This window comes from Staurois parvus, unplaced genomic scaffold (assembly GCF_062004578.1).
Source record: "Staurois parvus isolate SC_StPar_1 unplaced genomic scaffold, SC_StPar_1.0 ptg000594l, whole genome shotgun sequence".
NCBI lineage: Eukaryota > Metazoa > Chordata > Amphibia > Anura > Ranidae > Staurois > Staurois parvus.
Window position 1 is genome coordinate 2096475 of NW_028318390.1, and position 20731 is coordinate 2117205.

Here is a 20731-nt window from a genome sequence, read left to right on the forward strand (position 1 = left end):
TATTAGAAAAAGCATTCCTCCAGGCAACATTACTTTATATTTGTAGACATTTTAATTTCTCTGGAGGTCAGCTTTAACTTCTAAAATACGGCTACAGCGTGGTCAGCTAGTTCTGGAAGGAATCCATGGATGTCCTCCCAGAACCGCACCCCCTGGGGCACACGCAGTGCTCGATCTGTGATCACTGTGTCCTATGGACACAGCTGATTACTTGTCCAAGTAGGGGGGCAATCAGAGCCGCCCTTTACATGTGACCAGCTGTGTCCATTCACAGCTGATCACATGTAAACAGGAAATGCCGGTTATCGGCAGTCCTCTCCTTATGCTGGCAGCGCGTGAGGAGAGCCAGTAAGCATTTCTTAGGGGGACATCTACACTGATCATCAGGGCACTGATCATCAATGCCCTGATCATCAATGTGACCAATAGTGCATATCTGTGTCGGCTTTAAGTGCTCATCAGTTCTCATTTGTGCTGGTTTTCAGCACCCATCAGTGCACATCTGTGCTGGCTATCAGTGCCTCCTCAGTGACGCCTGTCAGTGCCCATCAGTGATGCTTGTCAGTGCCACCCATCAGTGCCACCTATTAGTGCCGCCTATCAGTGCCCATTAGTGCTACCTATCAATGCCCATCAGTGCCACCTATCAGTGTCCATCAGTGCAGCCTCATCAGTGCCTCCTCATCAGTGCCCATCAGTGCCGCCTATCAGTACCCATCAGTGCCACCTATCAGTGCAGCTTCATTAGTGCCTCCTCATCAGTGTCCATCAGTGCCCATCAGTGCAGCCTCATCAGCACACATCAGTGAAGGAGAAAAATCACTTATTTACAAAACTTTTTAACAGAAACTGAAAAAACCTTTTTTGTAAGAAAAAAAAACAAATTTTTTAAAACTTTTTTGGTCTTTTTTTGTTTGTTTAGCAAAAAATGAAAACCACAATGGTGGTTAAATACCACCAAAAGAAAGATCTATTTGTGTCACAAAAATAATACAAATTTAATTTGGGTACAGTGTTGCAAAGTGTGACAGCGTGAAAGCTGAACATTGGCTTGGACAGGAAGGAGGTGAAAGTACCTGATAGGCAAGTGGTTATTAATGCTTTTTCTAAATGAATCAGTATGAGAGAAAATATGCACATGCTGTGTAAGAAAAAATAGTGTATTTTTTATTGGTTATTTATTTATTTATTTATTTTTTATCTCTTTTTTTTTAATCTCATGTATGATTAGCTTAAAGCAGAGTTCCACTCACCCTGTCAAAAAATAAAAGTCAGCAGCTACAAAAACTGTAGCTGCTGACTTTTAAAAAACCACCGCTTACCTGTCCCTCGATCCCACAGTGTGTCCTTCGCAGCCCGTTTCACCGGCCATCCTGTATTACAGGAGGCTGGCATCTTTAGTGTGGGCACCTGGCTGTGCAGCTTACGGCTTCACAGCCGGGTACACACTGCGCAAGCGCGAGCAGAGCTTCCTGAATGGTCCTGTAGTCTTCTGGGACCTGTCACGTGTCCCAAAAGACTACAGGGAGGGAGGGAGGATACCTTCTGCTTCCAATCACCTAGGCGATTGGACCGAAAGTGAGAGCGGGTACCTGTCAAATTTGGGTACCCGCCCCCCAAAGATGCCAATCCTTAATGGGGAGTGGGGGAGCAGTCCGTAAAGTGTAACTTCCCCTTTTGGGTGGAGCTCTGCTTTAATGCTGATTTCGGGTATAATGGGATAAAAAAACCCCACCAAAATTTTAAAAAGTTAAAAAAAAATTCAACTTTTGTTTGTGTTTGGTAATTTGAGTTTGAGAGAAAAAAGAAAAAAATGGCACAAAAACTGCATTTTTTTTGTCAAATGTACAGTATGTCTCAAATAACTCCAAATTATTTGGCTATTTATAGTAATTTATAGCCACTAATAATCATGCTCAATGTGACAAAAAAAAATAACAGAAATGAAAGATTTGCAGCATTTCCTATATTTTACTTTTTTTTCAAATTAATGTTCGCTATTTTTTTCAAGCATAAGCCAAAGAGGAGCAAAATGTCCTTCCTTGATCTGGTATTCATGATCATTAGGTTGAGGGAGCAATATGAATGTATTAGATGAATAAACAAAAGCCATGTGAATTTTTGTTTTTACATCTAAACTATTCTGTATGATTATGCTGCTGTGATTTTTTTCCCCCTAAGCCATTCAGTACAATTATATGACTTGCACACTTATCTGATTAGGGATGATCTGATGGTTCAGTTCTAACTTATGCTGTTGGGCGTTCAGACAAATGTCAGAACTTTTGCCTGTTCAGCCCCAGTTTGTCGGGAGCTGAGCATCATATATAAGTAGTATTTCTACCTCTTCTACTCATGACAACCTCCTGATGTCACTGATTTCTAAGGAAGCAGTGGGTGTTCACACCTCCTACATCCCTAGCAACCTCTCCTGTTACCGGCCAATTCTTTACATGATTGCAAATCCTTGGCCACGTAATCAAAAAGGCAAGGATAGCAGTGATATCACTGCCTAAATATGATCATTGGTAGGGATGCACCAAAAGATCGGCAGGCCAAAATGTAGCAGCCGAAAATAGTGTTATCGGCATTTTGTCGATAGGAAAAAAGGTGCTGATAATGGCCGCCAAAAATGAGCAATTTTGCCTTGATTTTACCAGTGATTTTGCTGCGATTTTGGCTGTGATTTTGTTCTGTGTTTTTACCTACGATTTTGCTGCTATTTTACCTGCGATGTTGCCGCAATTTTAGTGTGCGTTTTTTTTGTAGGTCATGTGACTAAAAAAAAGCATCAAAACAAAACACGTGTGCGTTTTTGATGGGTTTTCAATACATTTCATGCCTGGTTCATACCAATGGAGCTTTCATTTTGTCCATTTTGCAGTACTTTTTGCATTGCGTTTTGCATTTTTACATGGATGTTTTTGACACATTTCTGATGTACTTTGTGTGGCTTTTTTGGACAACTTGTTGCTGGACAGATTAAACACACGAAATGCATAAAAAACGCAACATGCAAATTTTTTCTGCATTTCCAATGCATTTCCGGCCTGGTTTACACCAATGCAATTTGTGTTTTGTCCGGTTTTGCAGTGTGTTTTCGCAGGTATGTTTCTTTGTAATGCGTGTTGCGCGTTTGTAAATTTTTTTTTTTCTGGCCAACTAGTTGCTGGGCAGATTTAAAAAGTAATACACATCAAAAACGCAACACATGTGCCTTTTTAATGCATTTTGAATGCCTTTTTGCAGTGTATTTTGCCTTTTTGCACAGGTTTTTTAATACGTTTTGCATTTTTTAATTTTTTTTTTGCCAATTTGTTGCTGAGCAGAATATACAGAACAAAATGGCTTCCAGTCTGTCCATGTAGAGATGATAAGTTCAGGCCTTCCTGTTTCATTCTGTGAGTCTAGAACAGTTCCGACGGGGTTTTGTTATATTTGTTTGATCCTGTTGATCTTTTAAGTTGACAACTTCTGTGCTCCATGTCTGTGCTGACTATAATTGGTTACATTGTTCATAGTTAGCTCTGGGGACTACAGAACCACACCCCTCTGTGTTGTGGACAATATAAGAGGGAAGGATTCTGTGGTTGTATCCTGTTTCTGTTGTCCTGGTACAGATGTGTGAGTGAGTGTTGTCATCCTGGGACTGCATGTATGTTACTGGCAGAATCACCAAGTGAAACTAAAGGGAAAAAACCTTGAAAAAAAAAAACAAATGCAGCCATCACATCTAAGGTCTGGTAAGCTGCAATGCCTAAAAAAAGATGTAAAGATATGAAAAGCATAATTGTCAACAATTCTTAAAACAGAAATCTGGGAAACGTTTCTTTTGGCCTGGGCAGTGCAGCTGTACTAGCACTGCATGGATTAAAATCTTTTTTTGTTCTAGGGGAGAGGACACCGAAGATATACTCACTAGACCTCCCTGCTCCCCCCACTGTCCAGTGGTCTTGTAAATGGGCTGTTCCTGATGACAGCACGCTCAATGCACGCTCCATAGACAGGAACAGTTCACCGCCGGACCATGGGAGAGTGTGGCTTTCCGTAGGATCGGTGGGTCAGGTGAGTATGAGCTTAGTCCTCACCCCTAGAAAAAACGAGCAGTCGATCCATGCAGTGGGGACATAGGACCACTGCATGGTAAAAAGAAAGAAAAATCTAACTGAAGTTCTTCTTTAAACATTCATGTGAGGACTTTATTAAGCAATATGTTAAAAAATGACCTTTTGTGATGTTTTTAAGTATTTAATGGTATTTGTTAGCTAAATGTTTGCCATGTTTTTGTCCAAATTAATAGTAATTTTGAATTATAGGTGGTTTGGATAACTGCAACATTACCATATGTGGTACTGTTTGTTCTTCTCATTCGTGGTGCAACACTCCCTGGCTCTTTCAAAGGCGTTAGTGCATATCTTCACATAGACTTCAAAAGACTTATAGAACCTGGCGTAAGTGCTTATTTTTTACCTTTATGTCTTTTACATGTTTTGACCAAATGTAATTTAAAATGTGTATTAAGATTTACTATACTGAAAAAGCAGTATAGAAAACTCTGGTGTTAAACTAATTCACGATAGTCCTTTATTGCAGGGTGTTATGATGAGGTTGAATAACTCATGAAGCACACAAATTTTAAAATTTGAAATCACACACTAACAATATTGATATATATGTACATACCATTCTAATTTTAAAGTACAATGTTAATCTACAGTGGCTTAACTAGCATATTTGACCGCCAGGGAAAAAAAACACTGTGATGATTTTCTTTATTTGAATATTGCATACAATCATGTTGGTAAAAGATATGTTAAAATCCAAGGGGTTAATAATGGTGCGTAAAGTGTGTGATGGTGAAGCATTGGGATAATAAAAGAATGCTAAATAAAATTCAAGGGCTTATTAGCAGTGATGACTTGACAATATCTTGCAAAAATGGCAATCCCAACAATACATGGGTCACAAATGGATAATTATTTACAGTGTGCAGGCAGCAAACAGATAATTGTTACCCTTTCCCGACAATAAATTGGCAATCATGACAACTTGTTGCCAATAAGTTGGCAATTGTGAGAAAACATAAACAACAAATGGACAATTGTGACATTATACAGGCAACAAATTGGCAATTGTAACAACACACAGCTGTCCAATGGTCAATTGCAACAATAAGTGGGCAACAAATGGGCAATTGTGCTAATATATGGCAAATAGCGGGCAATCGTGACAATGCACAGGCAACAGACAAGCAATGGTGACAATACACAGGAAATTGGGACTCAAACAATGGCCACCCTATAAATGAAGAAGAAAGACACTTATGTAGCAGAAGATTAATGGTGGTGGATGAAATGTTGAGGGAGAGCTTGGACTTGTCACAAGTGATTCCTCCATAATGTGCATTTATGCTGTACATAGTTTCACATTAAAGCAAAATCTCGCTATGCAGCTGGTGGTTCAACTCTGGGATAAGAAAATATTGTATATATATAAGAGGACTAAGTATTCATTCTTGAATTTTTTTAAAATGTTGCCCTCTGTGCAGGAGCTTCCTGTATTAAGCCCAATCTATGCTGCTCTCTATCATTGTGCAGGGTGATTAGTCTTGTATGTGCTCTAGGAGATTTACTGCACAGCAGTGATGTCACCACTACTTTTTAAACATACAAACCTGTAAGGCTTGCAAAGCACACAAAGTTAGTTTATATCCTTTATGGCTAAGTAAACATGTTTGTGCCTGGAGATAAGCTTTAACTTTTCTTTTAAGTAATGTATTTTCTCCCTTTCTATGGCTTTTGTCTAATTTGCAATATATGGTACAGTGGGGAATACCCACTTAGCTGACTAGCATTATGTTGTACAAATTCACAGTATGGAATTGTTAATTCATTACAATATGGCTCTACAGTCCTGACAAAGAGCTTGCTAAACCACTTGTGGCCCGATATGGTAAACTCCTTTCCCATCCAGACCATTTTTCAGTTTTTAATGCTGACAATTACTTGCTTATCAAAACTTCACCTAAATGAATTTTATTTTCTGAAATGTATAAAGTCTACAAACGATATATTAAATTATAATAAAGTGCTTGTGAGCCACTATAATTTTATATACCAATATTAAAATGTTGAAATTCGCTGGCGCTGATACACACACTTTTATTATGTGTAATGTGCAAATGATTAAATTCCAAATAGTGCTGAGCTCCTCTTAGTATGTGCTTTAAAAATTATATCCATGTAACCAAGTCCCTGCAAGGAGAGGTTAACATTAAGATAACCCCGGTGGAGAAAATGGAGAAGTACACCTGCTGATCCAGCATATCATCAATTAAGAGGAGATGAATCATCCTGTCTTTTAAAGCACAAAGCTATGGTTGCCTAATTGAAAGTTAGGCTTCCTCTGAGGTGAGCGCATAATAAGATCTTTTTCCTGCAGTGCACTTTATCTCAAGACAAGCACATTAATTTTAAGAAAAGCACTTTTTTCAAGAAGAGCACTTTTTTGTGATGGACTGTAAAATTATCACTTTATGAATTGTTTTATGTGATATATTCCTTGTTTTATTTCACTTTATTGATATAATTTTTAAAGTACATAATAAGAGGAGCACAGCACTATTTGGGATTTAATCATTTACAAACGATATATACTGTATTTGAAATGTATCAACCCAACCTTGATGCTTTGACTGCTTATTGCATTTTTTGAGAACCTAAAATGACAAGACAGTACAATCACCCATAAAATTACCCATTTTTTGAAGAACAGGCAGTCCAAAGTATTTAGAAAGAGGTCTAGTTAGTAGTTTGAAATTCAAACTGTTTTGCCACAATTTTTTGGAAAATGAAATCAATTAATTATTATTTTTTTTAATCAATTAATCAAAAAGGATACATTTAGCTGAAATGGTGTATTTCTAAAAAATCAATTAAAAGATTGGAGCAAAATGTCACGAGTCAGAAATCAGTGGGTACTGGTAAAGTCTACCATCCTGGAAGCAACTAGATTATATATGTCAAATTAATAAGAGTAAATGAAAAAAAACAATATAGTACACATAGCCCTGGTTCACACTCGCGACTTGTCATGCAATTTGACCATTCAAATTGCATGACAAAATTGCATCCAATGATCATCAATGGAACCGTTCTAATCCAATTTGAAAAGTAATTTCTGCATGAATTTGCACAGATGTCTACAAGTTACACTCAAAGTTGCATTGAAATGCGACTTTGAAATCATGTGACTTCAAGTGAAGTCGCATGATATCTAATTTGCATGCAGTGTGAACGGGGACTAAAGAGATAAGAGGAATAGTAAAGAAGAAAAAAAAATCAACAAATAGGAGATTCAAGGAAACATAAAGCAGAGACGTGTATAAACCTAGAGACAAAAGGAAGCCAAACACATTAGCAGTGCTGCCAAAGTACAGAAAGAAGAAATGGCTAAATCAACTAACCACTTCAAGACACTTTCACCGCCTTCCTGCCCAGGCCATTTTTCAGTTTTCAGCACTGTCACACTTTGAATGATGATTACTCAGTCATGCAACACAGTACCCAAATTATTTTTTTTACAGTTTTTTGAGACAAATAGAGCTTTCTTTGGTGGTTTTTAATCACCACTGGGTTTTTTTATTTTGAGTTGTTTATATACAAACATATTGAAACAAAGGTTTTTTTAGTTTCTGTTAAAAGGTTTTGCAGATAAATAATTTCTTTCTTAAATTTAGGCCAAAAAGTATTCTGACACATTTTTCTTTTTTTTTTTATTTAAATATTTATTGATTTTTCAAAGAAATAAATTGTACAAATATACTCTTTTAAAAACATTGACACATTTTCAGTACATTTATCGTACCACCTTTTCTCCCCACCCTCCTAAATACCACCCATCCCCCCCCCAACCAACGCCCCCACCCCCTCTGCTCTGCATTTTACTATTCCTTTCTGGAGATCCATGCCCTCAAAAGAGAAGAGAAAAGTGTAACCATGTTATTTTATATTATTCCCCCATAAACTCTATATTTGACTTTAACTTTTTTAATTCCTCCCATATGTTCCATCCTATATGATAGCTCTCCATCTTATCTTTATTCATATGGTAAAGTTCCTCCATCTTACATATTTGATCCACCCTATCAACCCAATCCTCTATTTTCCGCACCTCCTGTCTCTGCCAGAACTTAGGTATCAAACCCTTTGCTGCATTCAAATAATAAAGTACACCAGATTTTTTATATTTTTTGACTGAAAACTTGGTACTATGGAAAAGGCAAGTCTCTGGGTCTAATATAATGTCAACCTCTGTAATTTTCTGAATCAAGTTCACTGTTTTCTCCCAGTACTCCTGTATTTTAGGACACTCCCACCATATGTGATACATAGTGCCTCTACCTCCACATCCCCGCCAACACAAAGGTGAATTATCTCCACTCAATCTGTGTGCCACACTCGGTGTAATATACCATCTTGCCAAATATTTATAGTTCATTTCTGCCTCCTGCATGTTTATATTTTCATGGATTAATCTATACATTTTCCTCTGTTTTTCCACATCTATTATTACACCTATATCCCTTTCCCATTTTTCTATATATGGTAGCCTTATATCTGTGTTTATTTCAGTGAGAATCTTATATAGTTTAGAAGTTCTGTGTTTCCCATCCCCTCGTTTGTCTAATAACCGCTCAAAGGGGTTCCAATCCTTTCTTGTTCTTAAGGGTTTTGGAAGCTTCCCTATAAAGTGTTTTAATTGAAAATAAAGCCACTCCATTCTCATGAAAACGTCTCCCTTTTTTTTTCAAAATCCTTGAGTGAGCCCATTTCCTCCCCCGCCATTATATCCCTCAATTGTGCATCTTCCTTCTTTTTTTTTTTTTAAAGAAACTTTATTGGGTTTTATTGTACACACAAAATAACCAACGATGAGGTTTGTTATTATTCATAGCGTGGCAACATGCCATATCAGATGAATAAATTCCAGGAGAACAATTTTACTCATAAACATATTACAGAAGCCCCGAAAGAATCCAAGAGGGAGTAGAGAAGTTTGGAAAGAAAGAGTATCTATGGGAAAATATAGAACATGTAATATATCAGGGTTCAAGGGCTTGAAGTTAAAGTATGCAGGATTTCGAAAAATCACATATATATATATAATCATACGTAAAGCAAAAAGAATAAGTGAGCAATGTTGAGCATTTGTCATATCGACCAATAGGGAGGTCATCGTGCATGAGAGTAAAAAGTGAAGGGAAAGTGAAAATATAGGATAGAGATATAACAGTAGGAACATAAGACCAAGGAGCTGGAAAAGCCAGCATATAAAGAATATGCCAAAAGGGAAGGAAAAAGGGAGAACTGGAGTACAAGAAGTTATGTATCAGAAGTACCAAAAGTCTGAGGCCAGAGGACCATGAAAACATGCCAGGATATAGAGATTAAGATAAAAAATTAATAGACTGATAAAGTAAAAATATAGTAAAGTATAGTGAGATAGTAAAGTATAATGAGAAGCAGCGCATCAGTATGTATAAAGATGTGCTAGTAGGGGACCACTTCATATAGGTCAGCAATGAAAATAAGAGAGAGAGTAATAAGCCAGAGTGGCGAAGTGGGAGGAGAGCAAAGCGAGAGCAAAGGAGATTTCTGAGAGGGACACAGCATTAATAATGTAGCAATCAGTTGACCCCTTGAGCGATAGTAACACCATGCATCAGGAATACTCTGGAAACTAGCTTAATCTAGTTTAGAAAACCATGAGAGGGGTGCTGGGGCTCCAAACTAGGGAGTACTTTTGAAACATATTGACCCCACTTGCAGTTGAACTTTTCCACTCCTGTTGTAGAAGGAGCTATATGCAGACCAAGCCGATCCAATCGAAGTAGAAAGTTGAGTTCCAATTTGACGTCCGAGATGGTAGGCGGACAGTTGCAGACCCATTTTTTCAAAATAGACCTTCTCGCCGCCATCAAGCAAATGGATAGCCATGGTTTGGTTGCTCTGAACAAAGAAAGATGGCGGTGTGGGGCAGCAAACACTGATATTTCCAAATTGCCAAAGAGAAGCAGCAGCGGGTCCCTAGGTAACTGGAGAGTAGTGATGAAAAGCACAAAGTTCAAAAGTTGGTTCCAGAAGACACAGACCAGTGGACAATTCCAGAATCTGTGGTGAAGTGACGGTTTATATGAACCACAGAGCGGACATGTAGAGATCAATGAGTCTGCTCGGGAGTACAGGCAAGGCATATAGGCATGATGCATAATTTTGAATTGCTGCTCCCTCCAAAATTCGTTCGTATTGAACGCACAGGTAGTATTAAAACCTGTGAGCATTTGCTCCGCGGTGAAGGCATTGTCAAAGTCTCGTATCCACGTTTTGACGGAAGTATAAGATTCCAGCGGTTTTGCATAGTGCATAGACAGTTGACCATATATATTGGATATGTTGTATTTTTGATTCCTTACAAGGACTTCTATCATAGTAGAGCAAAAGCGAGTGGACTTGTTTTGCACTAAGGATGTCACATAATTCCTAACTTGCAAGATATACAAAAGATGATGAGAAGGTAAGTCAAACGAGCTAAGAATTTGTTGGAACGGAAGGGGGGATCCTGATGCTGAGTCATACAACTGACTTACAAGTCTAAGACCCTGGTCATACCACTTTTCATAAGCTGCATGATGTTGAGAGACAGAAAAGGAAGGATTGTGATGGATAGGGAGATAGTGAGACAGCCAGGGAGAAACTCCTAGTCTACGTCTGACCTCCCTCCATGTGAAGAGGGTATCCCGTATGAGTGGATTGTGTTTAAGATGTGGAGGAAGTGAGGCAGAATTAGAATGTAAAAGGGCCGACAGATCATATGGGCTCACCATGGCAGATTCGAGTCGGTAATTAGAAAACACAGACGAACGGGAGATCCAATCTATACATACCCATAAAATACAAGATAGATTGTAGAGCCTAATGTTGGGAAGGCCCAGACCACCCTCACATCTAGGAAGAAACAACTTATATATAGCTATGCGCGGACGGCGCCCCCTCCATAAGAAACTAGAAATCGCTTTATTCAGCCTGACTATATCCGTATGTTTGAGCAGGAGAGGGATAGTTTGAAGAGGATACAGAAGCTTCGGAAAACTCGTCATCTTGAAGAGGTGGGCTCTACCCATAAGTGATAATGGCAGTTCTTTCCACATTTCCAATTCCCCTAAAATTTTTTGAATTACTGGTGAATAGTTAAGAGAATAAAGTGACGAGGCTAATTTCCCAATTTTAATACCTAGATAAGTGATATGGTTCGTATTAATTTTAAAAAGTGAGTTGCCAGCCCACTCAGGGAGTCGAGCGTGATATAAGGGCAGAACCTCACTTTTCGCAAAATTAATACGGAGACCCGAGCAGCACCGAAAATCTGCGAAAACGGACTGAATGTACGGTAAGTCTAGAGTCGGGTTGGAGGTGAATATTAGTATGTCGTCCGCAAATAAAGCTAAACGAAGATCCTGTTGGGCAATTTGAATGCCATGAAGTTGTGATTGAAACAACAAGAAGCGGGCTAAGGGTTCTAAAGCTAAGTTGAAAAGCAGGGGGGACAATGGACAGCCTTGTCTTGTTCCCTTATGTAATGGAATGGGATTGGATATTTTCCCCGCCGCCACTACCTGAGCTGTCGGGGCGGAATACATAGCCTGAATTAAACGCGTGAATGGACCGGAAAAGCCAAATTTAGTGAGGACCGAATAAAGCCATTGAAAACTTACATTGTCAAAAGCTTTTTCAGCGTCGAGGGAAACAATCGCTAGATCCTGTAATGGGTTATTTTTAGCCTGATGTAAAACTGTGAGCACTTTGCGGATATTCGAGGTGGCCGAGCGCCCGTTTAAAAAGCCCGCTTGAGAAGGATGAATAAGGGTGGGCAAAATGATGGCCAAACGGTTAGCTACAATTTTAGAAAGAATCTTTGCATCTAGATTAAGGAGAGAAATCGGACGATAAGAACCAGGGTCCGAGGGGTCCTTGCCTTTTTTGGCTATTAATTTAATGTGGGCCTGCGAAGCTGATGGCAGATATACCCCGCTCTCCTGAATAGACTGATATACCAGCTGTAGAGTAGGAGAGAGGGTTTTATCCATAAGTTTATAAAATTCAGAAGTGTACCCGTCTGGGCCTGGAGCTTTACCATTGGCTAAGGAACTAATAGCTAGACAAATATCCGCTTGTGATATCGGGGCATTTAGAGATTGCAGTGCTATTGGATCTATTTGTGGTAGATGTACGCTGTCAAGAAAGGAGTGTGCCCGTGCCTGGTCTATAGGGTCCGACCCATATAAATTTGCGTAAAAACTTTCCAGAATAGATATAATCTCTTCCGAAGATGGTTTAAGTATCCCCTGAGAATCCTTTAGAGAGGTGAATTGCGTGGGGGTAAAGGGCTTCCTACACATGCGCGCCAGAAGTTTGCCTGGTTTGTTACCAAACCTATGATACTGTAAGTCAAGGTATGAGTGATGAAGTGTTTCCTGTGCTGCTGCCCATGTGTCGAACTGATTTTTAGCGTCCGCCCAAGCTGTCCTATTTTCCTGTGTATTTGAGTCCGTCATCCTGCGCTGAGTCAGTCTAAGAAGGTTACTAGCCTCCGTGAAATGGTGCAGAATTCTTTTTTTATATGCGGACGTAAAAGCGATGATTTTACCACGTAATACCGCCTTCCCCGTATCCCAAAATAAATTTGGATTAGAGACATGAGCCGCATTAGTAGATTGGAAATCTGCCCAAGTGTCTTGTAGCTGTCGGGAAAGCTCCTGATTATTTGCCAAAAACGAGGGGAAGCGCCATATCCTAGGGTGCGGTGTAGGATCTAAGAAATTTATAATGATAGAAATTGGAGAGTGATCCGATATGGCTATGTCATGTATGGTAGATGATACAACATGTTGCAACGTTGTGGGGTTGCAAAAAATATAATCGATTCGTGATAAAGAGTGGTGAACGGGAGAATAGAAAGTGTAATCTCTACCGTCTGGGTGTGTCAAGCGCCATATATCAGTAAATTGCATAGCTTCAACGAAACTACCAAGTAATGTGGGCGTTGGACGGGGAGGCTGAGTAGAGCGAGAGTCTCGGTCAACACTCTGCGATTTATCCTCCTGCTCCTGCATAACAGAATTAAAATCACCTCCCATGACAAGCGGCTTGTGGATATAGGGTGCCAGCCGTGAAGACAGGCCCTGAAAAACCTGCCTCGTCGGGGAGTTGGGTGCATATATGTTGGCAAGGACCAACTCTTGGGGTCCTATTTTGACATGTGCTGCTATGAAACGGCCTTCGGCATCTGCATCCACAGAGACCAATTCAGGATTGAGTCTCTTGTGAATAAGAATAAGTACCCCTGCTTTATTATTAAGAGAAGAGGAGCCGAAGACGTGACCCACCCAGAGTTTTCGCATACGGACAAAGTCAGGCTGTGTGAGATGAGTCTCTTGGAGTAGAGCTATATCCGCGCGTAAGCGCCGCAGATGTCTTAGTACTGCCATGCGTTTGTGAGGGGATCTGAAGCCTTTAACATTCCAGGAAAAAATACGTGTCATTCTAGCTGGGATAAGGTATGTGATAAGAAGATAAGGGACTTACCAATTAGAGATGTAGTAACAATTAGCGCTGCCTCATTAGGCGGATGGGGGTGGTGTAAATCTGGTCTCAGAAGACGACGGAGATCTCCAAAGAAGAAAAGGTGGGATTGGAGAGAAAAAAGAGGAGAGAAAGCGAAGACAAGAGCAGGGGCCCTAATAAAGCCCAACAAAAATACAAAACATATAATATACCCAAACAGTATAAAGGACTTCACGTCATTCAGCATGCTGTATCCACCAACATCAGCGTGACCGGGAGTAGCAGTGAAAGGAGCCTACCCCTGGGACCAAGTAGCTAGGATACGTGAGGGCGTCCCTCAAACGAACTCCCGACAGCGGCTCTAGCACCCCTCCCCCGCAGCACTGCTGATGTATGGAGCAAGGCAAATGCGGGAAGGAAGAAGTAAAATTCAGGCATATACAGTCATGGCCGAAATTGTTGGCACCCTTGATATTTCTCCAGGAAATCATGTATTTCTCACGAAACGTATTGCATTAACACATGTTTTGCTATACACATGTTTATTCCCTTTGTGTGTATTGGGACAAAACAAAAAAAGGGAGGAAAGAAAGCAAATTCGACATAATGTCACACAAACCTCCAAAAATGGGCTGGACAAAAGTATTGGCACCCTTTCACAACTGCGGATAAATAAGAATGTTACAAGCATGTGATGCTCCTGTAAACTCACCTGGGGCAAGTAACAGGTGTGGGCAATATAGAAATCACACCTGAAAGCAGATAAAAAGGAGAGACGTTCACTTAACCTTTGCATTGTGTGTCTGTCTGTGCCACACTAAGCATGGACAACAGAAAGAGGAGACGAGAACTGTCTGAGGACCTGAGAACCAAAATTGTGGCAAAATATCAACAATCTCAAGGTTACAAGTCCATCTCCAGAGAACTAGATTTGCCTTTGTCCACAGTGCGCAACATTATCAAGAAGTTTGCAACCCATGGCACTGTAGCTAATCTCCCTGGTCGTGGACGGATGAGGAAAATTGATGAAAGATTGCAACGCAGAATAGTCCGGATGGTGGATAAGCAGCCCCAAACATGTTCCAAAGACATTCAAGCTGTCCTGCAGGCTCAGGGAGCATCAGTGTCAGCGCGAACTATCCGTCGACATTTAAATGAAATGAAACGCTATGGCAGGAGACCCAGGAGGACCCCACTGCTGACACAGAGACATAAAAAAGCAAGACTACAGTTTGCCAAAATGTACTTGAGTAAGCCAAAAGCCTTCTGGGAAAACGTCTTGTGGACAGATGAGACCAAGATAGAGCTTTTCGGTAAAGCACATCATTCTACTGTTTACCGAAAACGGAATGAGGCCTACAAAGAACAAAACACAGTACCTACGGTAAAATATGGTGGAGGTTCAATGATGTTTTGGGGTTGTTTTGCTGCCTCTGGCACTGGGTGCCTTGACTGTGTGCAAGGCATCATGAAATCTGAGGATTACCAAAGGATTTTGGGTCGCACTGTAGGGCCCAGTGTCAGAAAGCTGGGTTTGCGTCCAAGATCCTGGGTCTTCCAGCAGGACAATGACCCCAAACATACGTCAAAAAGCACTCAGAAATGGATGGCAAAGAAGCGCTGGAGAGTTCTGAAGTGGCCAGCAATGAGCCCAGATCTAAATCCCATTGAACACCTGTGGAGAGATCTTAAAATTGCTGTTGGGAAAAGGTGTCCTTCCAATAAGAGAGACCTGGAGCTGTTTGCAAAGGAAGAGTGGTCCAAAATTCCGGGTGAGAGGTGTCAGAAGCTTATTGATGGTTATAGGAAGCGACTGATTTCAGTTATGTTTTCCAAAGGGTGTGCAACCAAATATTAAGTTAAGGGTGCCAATACTTTTGTCCAGCCCATTTTTGGGGTTTTGTGTGACATTATGTCATATTTGCTTTTCTGCCTCTGTTTTATATTTGTTCCAATACATACAAAGGGAATAAACATGTGTATAGCAAAACATGTGTTAATGCAATACCTTTTTTGTGTGAAATACTTGATTTTCAGGAAAAATATCAAGGGTGCCAACAATTTCGGCCATGACTGTATGTAAATAAAACATGACATTGAAGTAGGTAACAATGCAAAGGACTTGTGCCAAACAGATAATGCTTAAAACATCTAGCGCTGAACAACCGAACAGGCTCAGACTTTAGAATGTGTGAGCATTTCAGTATGCAAACAATACCATTCAAAAATAAAAAATACCAGTAGAAAGCTCTTTCATCTGAGCCAATCGGATCAAGAGAAAAGCTTGAAGCTTTAATGTAGAGACCAATGGCCTCCTAAACCTTCAAGGCGGGCGAGCTTTAGAGGAAGATGGAATGATTCGTTGACGTTTAGGTGGGTCTTTGCGGGGACTGCGTTGATCTCTGGGCCCAAAATTTCTACCCGCCTGCTGTGTTGCCGGATCCCCTTCGGCTAGGTGATCTCGGAGATATTGGTGGGCTTCTTCAGGATGGACAAAAGATTTAGAGACCCCAGATGGTGCAGTGAACCGTAACGTGGCCGGATACGCCAATGTGAACTTTATTTCTTTCTGATAAAGAGTGGCACATACTTGCTGGAATGCTTTCCATTTACGCGACACTTCCTGCGAGTAGTCCGCAAATAGCAGTAATTTGTGACCCTCAATCTGCAGAGAACGTGAGTTACGGAAAGAGGTGAGGATCGCTACGCGGTCAGCATAGTTGAGATAGCGGACAATCACTGAACGTGGCGTTCGGCGCTCGGTAGATGGAGGCCCCAGGCGGTGAGCTCTCTCGACCTGGCAGGAGGAGGATAGGCCTAACGCCGCCGGGATCCGTGTTGAGCATAAATCGGGGAGAGATCCAGTATTGAAAGATTCTGGAAGACCCACAATGCGTAGGTTATTCCTACGTGATCGATTTTCCAAATCTTCGATTTTATCCAAAATACTTTGCTGTATACTATTAGATTGTGATGTACCCGCTTGCATTGAATGGACTTCATCTTCTAAATCAGATAAACGCTGTTCAGCCTCAGATAATCGTTTAGAATGATTGCTGAGATCCTTTCTCAGCTGTTCAATGCCCATTGTGACTGCTCTATCTACAGCCTGAGTGATGTTAGGGAGCAAGATAGAAGACACTGCCTGTGCTATCTTAGTATACTGCTCATTAAGGCAGTCAGTGTCAAAAGGGAGTGGAGAGGCAGTGAGGAGGTTGGAGGGAGATTCCCTTATGACTGCTCCCTGAGTGTGATCTCGCTCCTTGCCTGTGTCCATATTGTGACAGGCATCGTCGGCCATCTTGGCTGCAGGAGGGGGAGAGCCGCACCCCTCCGCTCTAGCCGCCGACTCGTGGCCGGACTGCGCCGGCAGAAGGTACCGCTCCATGCCGGGGCCACTGCCAGAAGGTAAGGGACACCCGAGAGCTGGAGAGCGGGGACCCCGAGGCAGTTAGCGGGTGTTGTATAGCCGGGATCCCGGGAGCCGCGGGTCCCGCGTGTTACAGCATCCGGCGCCGGAACCGGAAGTCCATCTTCCTTCTTAATCCACTTCCCTGTGATACCTTCTTTACCCAGGGGAAAAAACTCTGTAGACCCTAAGGGCATTACCAGTGAATTAAATTCCCATCTGTCTGTGCAATACATTAAAACATTTAATGTGAACCAACTTGTGCTATCAGCTAATCCTTGGTATTGTGTGGGCAAGCACACGATCCTACTTAAATTAGTATTACTTAGTGTATTTTCATTTTTAACCCAACTTTTCCCTTTTGCATTGTATGTGTCCAGTCATAAATTCTTGCCATTATTACCAAGTTATAGTATCTTTTCAAATCTGGTACACCCAGTCCGCCTTTTTCTTTATTTCTACATAAAATTTCATAACCTATTCTTGGTTTTTTATTCGTCGAAATATATCTTATCATTTTTTTTAATTATTCTGAAATATACTTCTGGTAATTTAATTGGTATCATTTGAAATTTATATAAGGTTTTTGGAATAATCACCATTTTTATCAGATTTATACGACCTATCCATGACGGGGTTCCCCCTCATAATTTCCTTAGTTCATCCTTAATCTCATTTAACAATGGGATATAGTTTAATTTATATAAGTTCTTGGAGGAAGCAGTTAATTTTATTCCTAGATATTTTAATTCTTTTTCTCTCCAGATGAAGCGAAATTCCTCTTGTATCCTATTTTTCTCTCTATTTGGAAGGTTTATATTTAAGATCTCTGTTTTTGTTGGATTAATTTTTAAGCTTGATATCTCCCCATACTCTTTCAGTGATGTCATTTAATTTGGCAATGTTATCCTAGGGTTCCCCACATAAAACAACATATCATCCACATAAGCTGCCACCTTATGCTCTGTGTCTCCTATCCGTATTCCCTTTATATCCACATTATTACTTATTGTAGACAATAGAGATTCTAATGACAAAACATATAATAGTGGAGACAGAGGGTATCCCTGTCTTGTTCCATTTAGCATCCCGAAATACTAATACTAACTAAATAACTTCCTTATCCATTCTCTCATTCTATCTCCCATCCCCAGTACTTCCAGTGTATCCATCATATATCCCCAGCCTACCTTATCAAATGCCTTTTCGGCATTGATCAAGAGCACCACCGCAGGGGTTTTCTCTTTTCTGCTTTTTTGGATGAGGAACAAAAATCTCAATCCGTTATCTCTACCCTCTCTCCCTGGAACAAAGCCCACTTGATCGATGTGTATCCATTCAGGCATTAGGTCTTTCAACCTGTTTTCCAGAACTTTTGCATATAATTTAGTATCTGTGTTCAGTAAAGAAATCGGTCTATAGCTTAAACATTGAGTGACATACTTACCTTCTTTATGAGAACTACATGTGCTTGTAGGGATTCCCACCTCATTTCCATTTCTCCCTCCAATGCGTTCATATATATCCTTAATTTAGGTACTAATAGTTCTTTATATTTTTTATAATAGCTCACCGTATATCCATCTGGTCCTGGGCTTTTCCCAGCCAAGGTACTTTTTAATGCTAATTGTATTTCTTCCTGCGTTATTTCTGATTCTAGGGATTTTAATTGTACCTCACTTATTTTTGGTAATCCAGCATTTTTTAAATATAGCCCTTCTTTTTTCCATTTTTCCTATTCCATCATTATTTGTAGAACTATGGGGAGTAATATTATATAAATTGCTATAATATTCTTTAAACACCCTAGCGATCTCTTTAGTTGAGTACACGAATTCTCCTTTGGGGTCTCTTATTTTTTCTATATAGTTTCTATATTTATTTTATCTCTGAGCCCTCATTAAATACTTTCCTAGCCTATATCCCCATCTATATCTCTCACTTATCATTTTATTAAATACTCTTCTCTTATCTTTGTCCAGAAAATTATTTAGTTCTTCTCTTTTATTTATTACCCTCTGCATAATCTCTTTTGTTACTCTACTTTTATGTGTCTGTTCAAGTTCAGAAAGTTCCCTGAGAAGCACATTCATTTTTTCTCTTCTTTCCCTTTTCTTCTTTGCTCCGATCGCAATAAGGATTCCTCTAATATAAGCCTTATGAGCCTCCCACACTGTTGCTACAGACACATCTCCTGTATCATTTTCTTTAAAAAATTGCTCTATTTCTTTTTAAATTTTTTGATCTGTCTCTTGATCCAGGAGAAGTGTCTCATTTAAACTCCATACTTTTCCCCCTTCAACTCCTTTCCCCATAGTAATTTCATTGTAACAGGAGCATGGTCCGATATTGACATTACTTATATTTTTACTTTGACCAGATACTCAATAAGTCGATGTTCCAGCAATATATAGTCCAATCTTGAATACATCTCGTGTGCATGAGAGTAAAACGTATAGTTTCTGTCCTTCATATGCTTAATTCTCCACATATCTACAAGTTGACATTGAAATATCATTTTCTTCAAGGCTCTCAGAGACCTACTCTCCTCCCTCTGCACAGGAGACGTCATATCTATCTGAGGGTCCATGCAAAGATTGAAATCTCCCGCCACAATTAAACCACCTTTTTTGAAATCCATTAGATTTTTCAGAGTATTTTTTAAGAATAGCTCCGGTTTCTTATTTGGACAATAACTATTTGCTAATGTACAATCTATTTCTTGTAATCTTCCCTTTAAAAACAGAAATCTCCCTTCAGGATCTACCAATGTGTCCTCCAACTCAAAACTTATATTTTTTGCAAATCCTATTGCCACTCCCTTAGCTCTTCTAATTGGGGAGTCTGCATAGAACCACAATGGATAGTATCTAGAATTTAATTTCAAGTTTGTTTGTCTCCCCAAATGTGTCTCCTGTAAGAAAACCACTGAAGACAATATATGCTGAAGCTCCTTAAATATCCTGAATCTCTTCCCAGGGCTGTTTAATCCATTAACATTGTGAGTTACAAACTGTATCTCTTCCATTCTTTCCTTACTCTCCTCTCCTCCATCCCCTCTTTCCATATCTTCTCCAGGCTAATGTATCTCCTACTATATCACAGAGTCTTAACCTACCTACCCCCTCCCCATACCCTTCACCCCCCCTCTCCCCCTCCCATCCCACCCATCCTCTCACCCCCATCCCCCCCACCCCCCTCCCCTATCCCTTCCCCGATACCCACCCTACCCTCTTTTAGACTTCTGCTTTGCCTCCGAATCATTTGTGGACCTAATCCCACCTTTGATTTAGCTTCAAGGTGAAGCTCTGCCCATGAACTTCCACCAGATTGCTTACCCCGTCTCCCTTGTCCCGCCAATCTCTAATCATAAAGAAGAGGGGGAGGATGAATGACACGAAGGGGAGAGAGAAAAAAAACAAAAAAAAAACAAAACTCAGTTAACACCCCCCCCGGTTCCTTCTCCCCCCCCCACCCCTCACATCATCATTTCTCTTCCCCCTAGGAACTGCCTGCCACCTCTCCTTTTCTATACCTCCCGTCTCCCTCTCCTCTTCCCTCCACCCAGGAATGTCTATTTTCTGCAACTCCAATCTTTCGCAATAGTCTCCCAAATCCTCTGGGAATTGAGTCTTGCTGAGCGGCCATTTTTCCAACCGATTAGACATGCTGGGAATCCCCAGCTGTATCGAACGTTCTG

At 40.4% G+C, this 20731-nt stretch overlaps 1 protein-coding gene across 1 annotated transcript in view; it reads left to right on the plus strand.

Moving 5' to 3' along the window:
* Window positions 1–20731, plus strand: part of SLC6A2 (solute carrier family 6 member 2) — a 769042-nt gene that overhangs the window by 148712 nt on the left and 599599 nt on the right. Inside the window, exon 6 of the mRNA XM_089692558.1 lies at window positions 4317–4451. Coding sequence (XP_089548684.1) covers window positions 4317–4451 — 135 coding nt within the window. The remainder of the gene's footprint in view (window positions 1–4316; window positions 4452–20731) is intronic.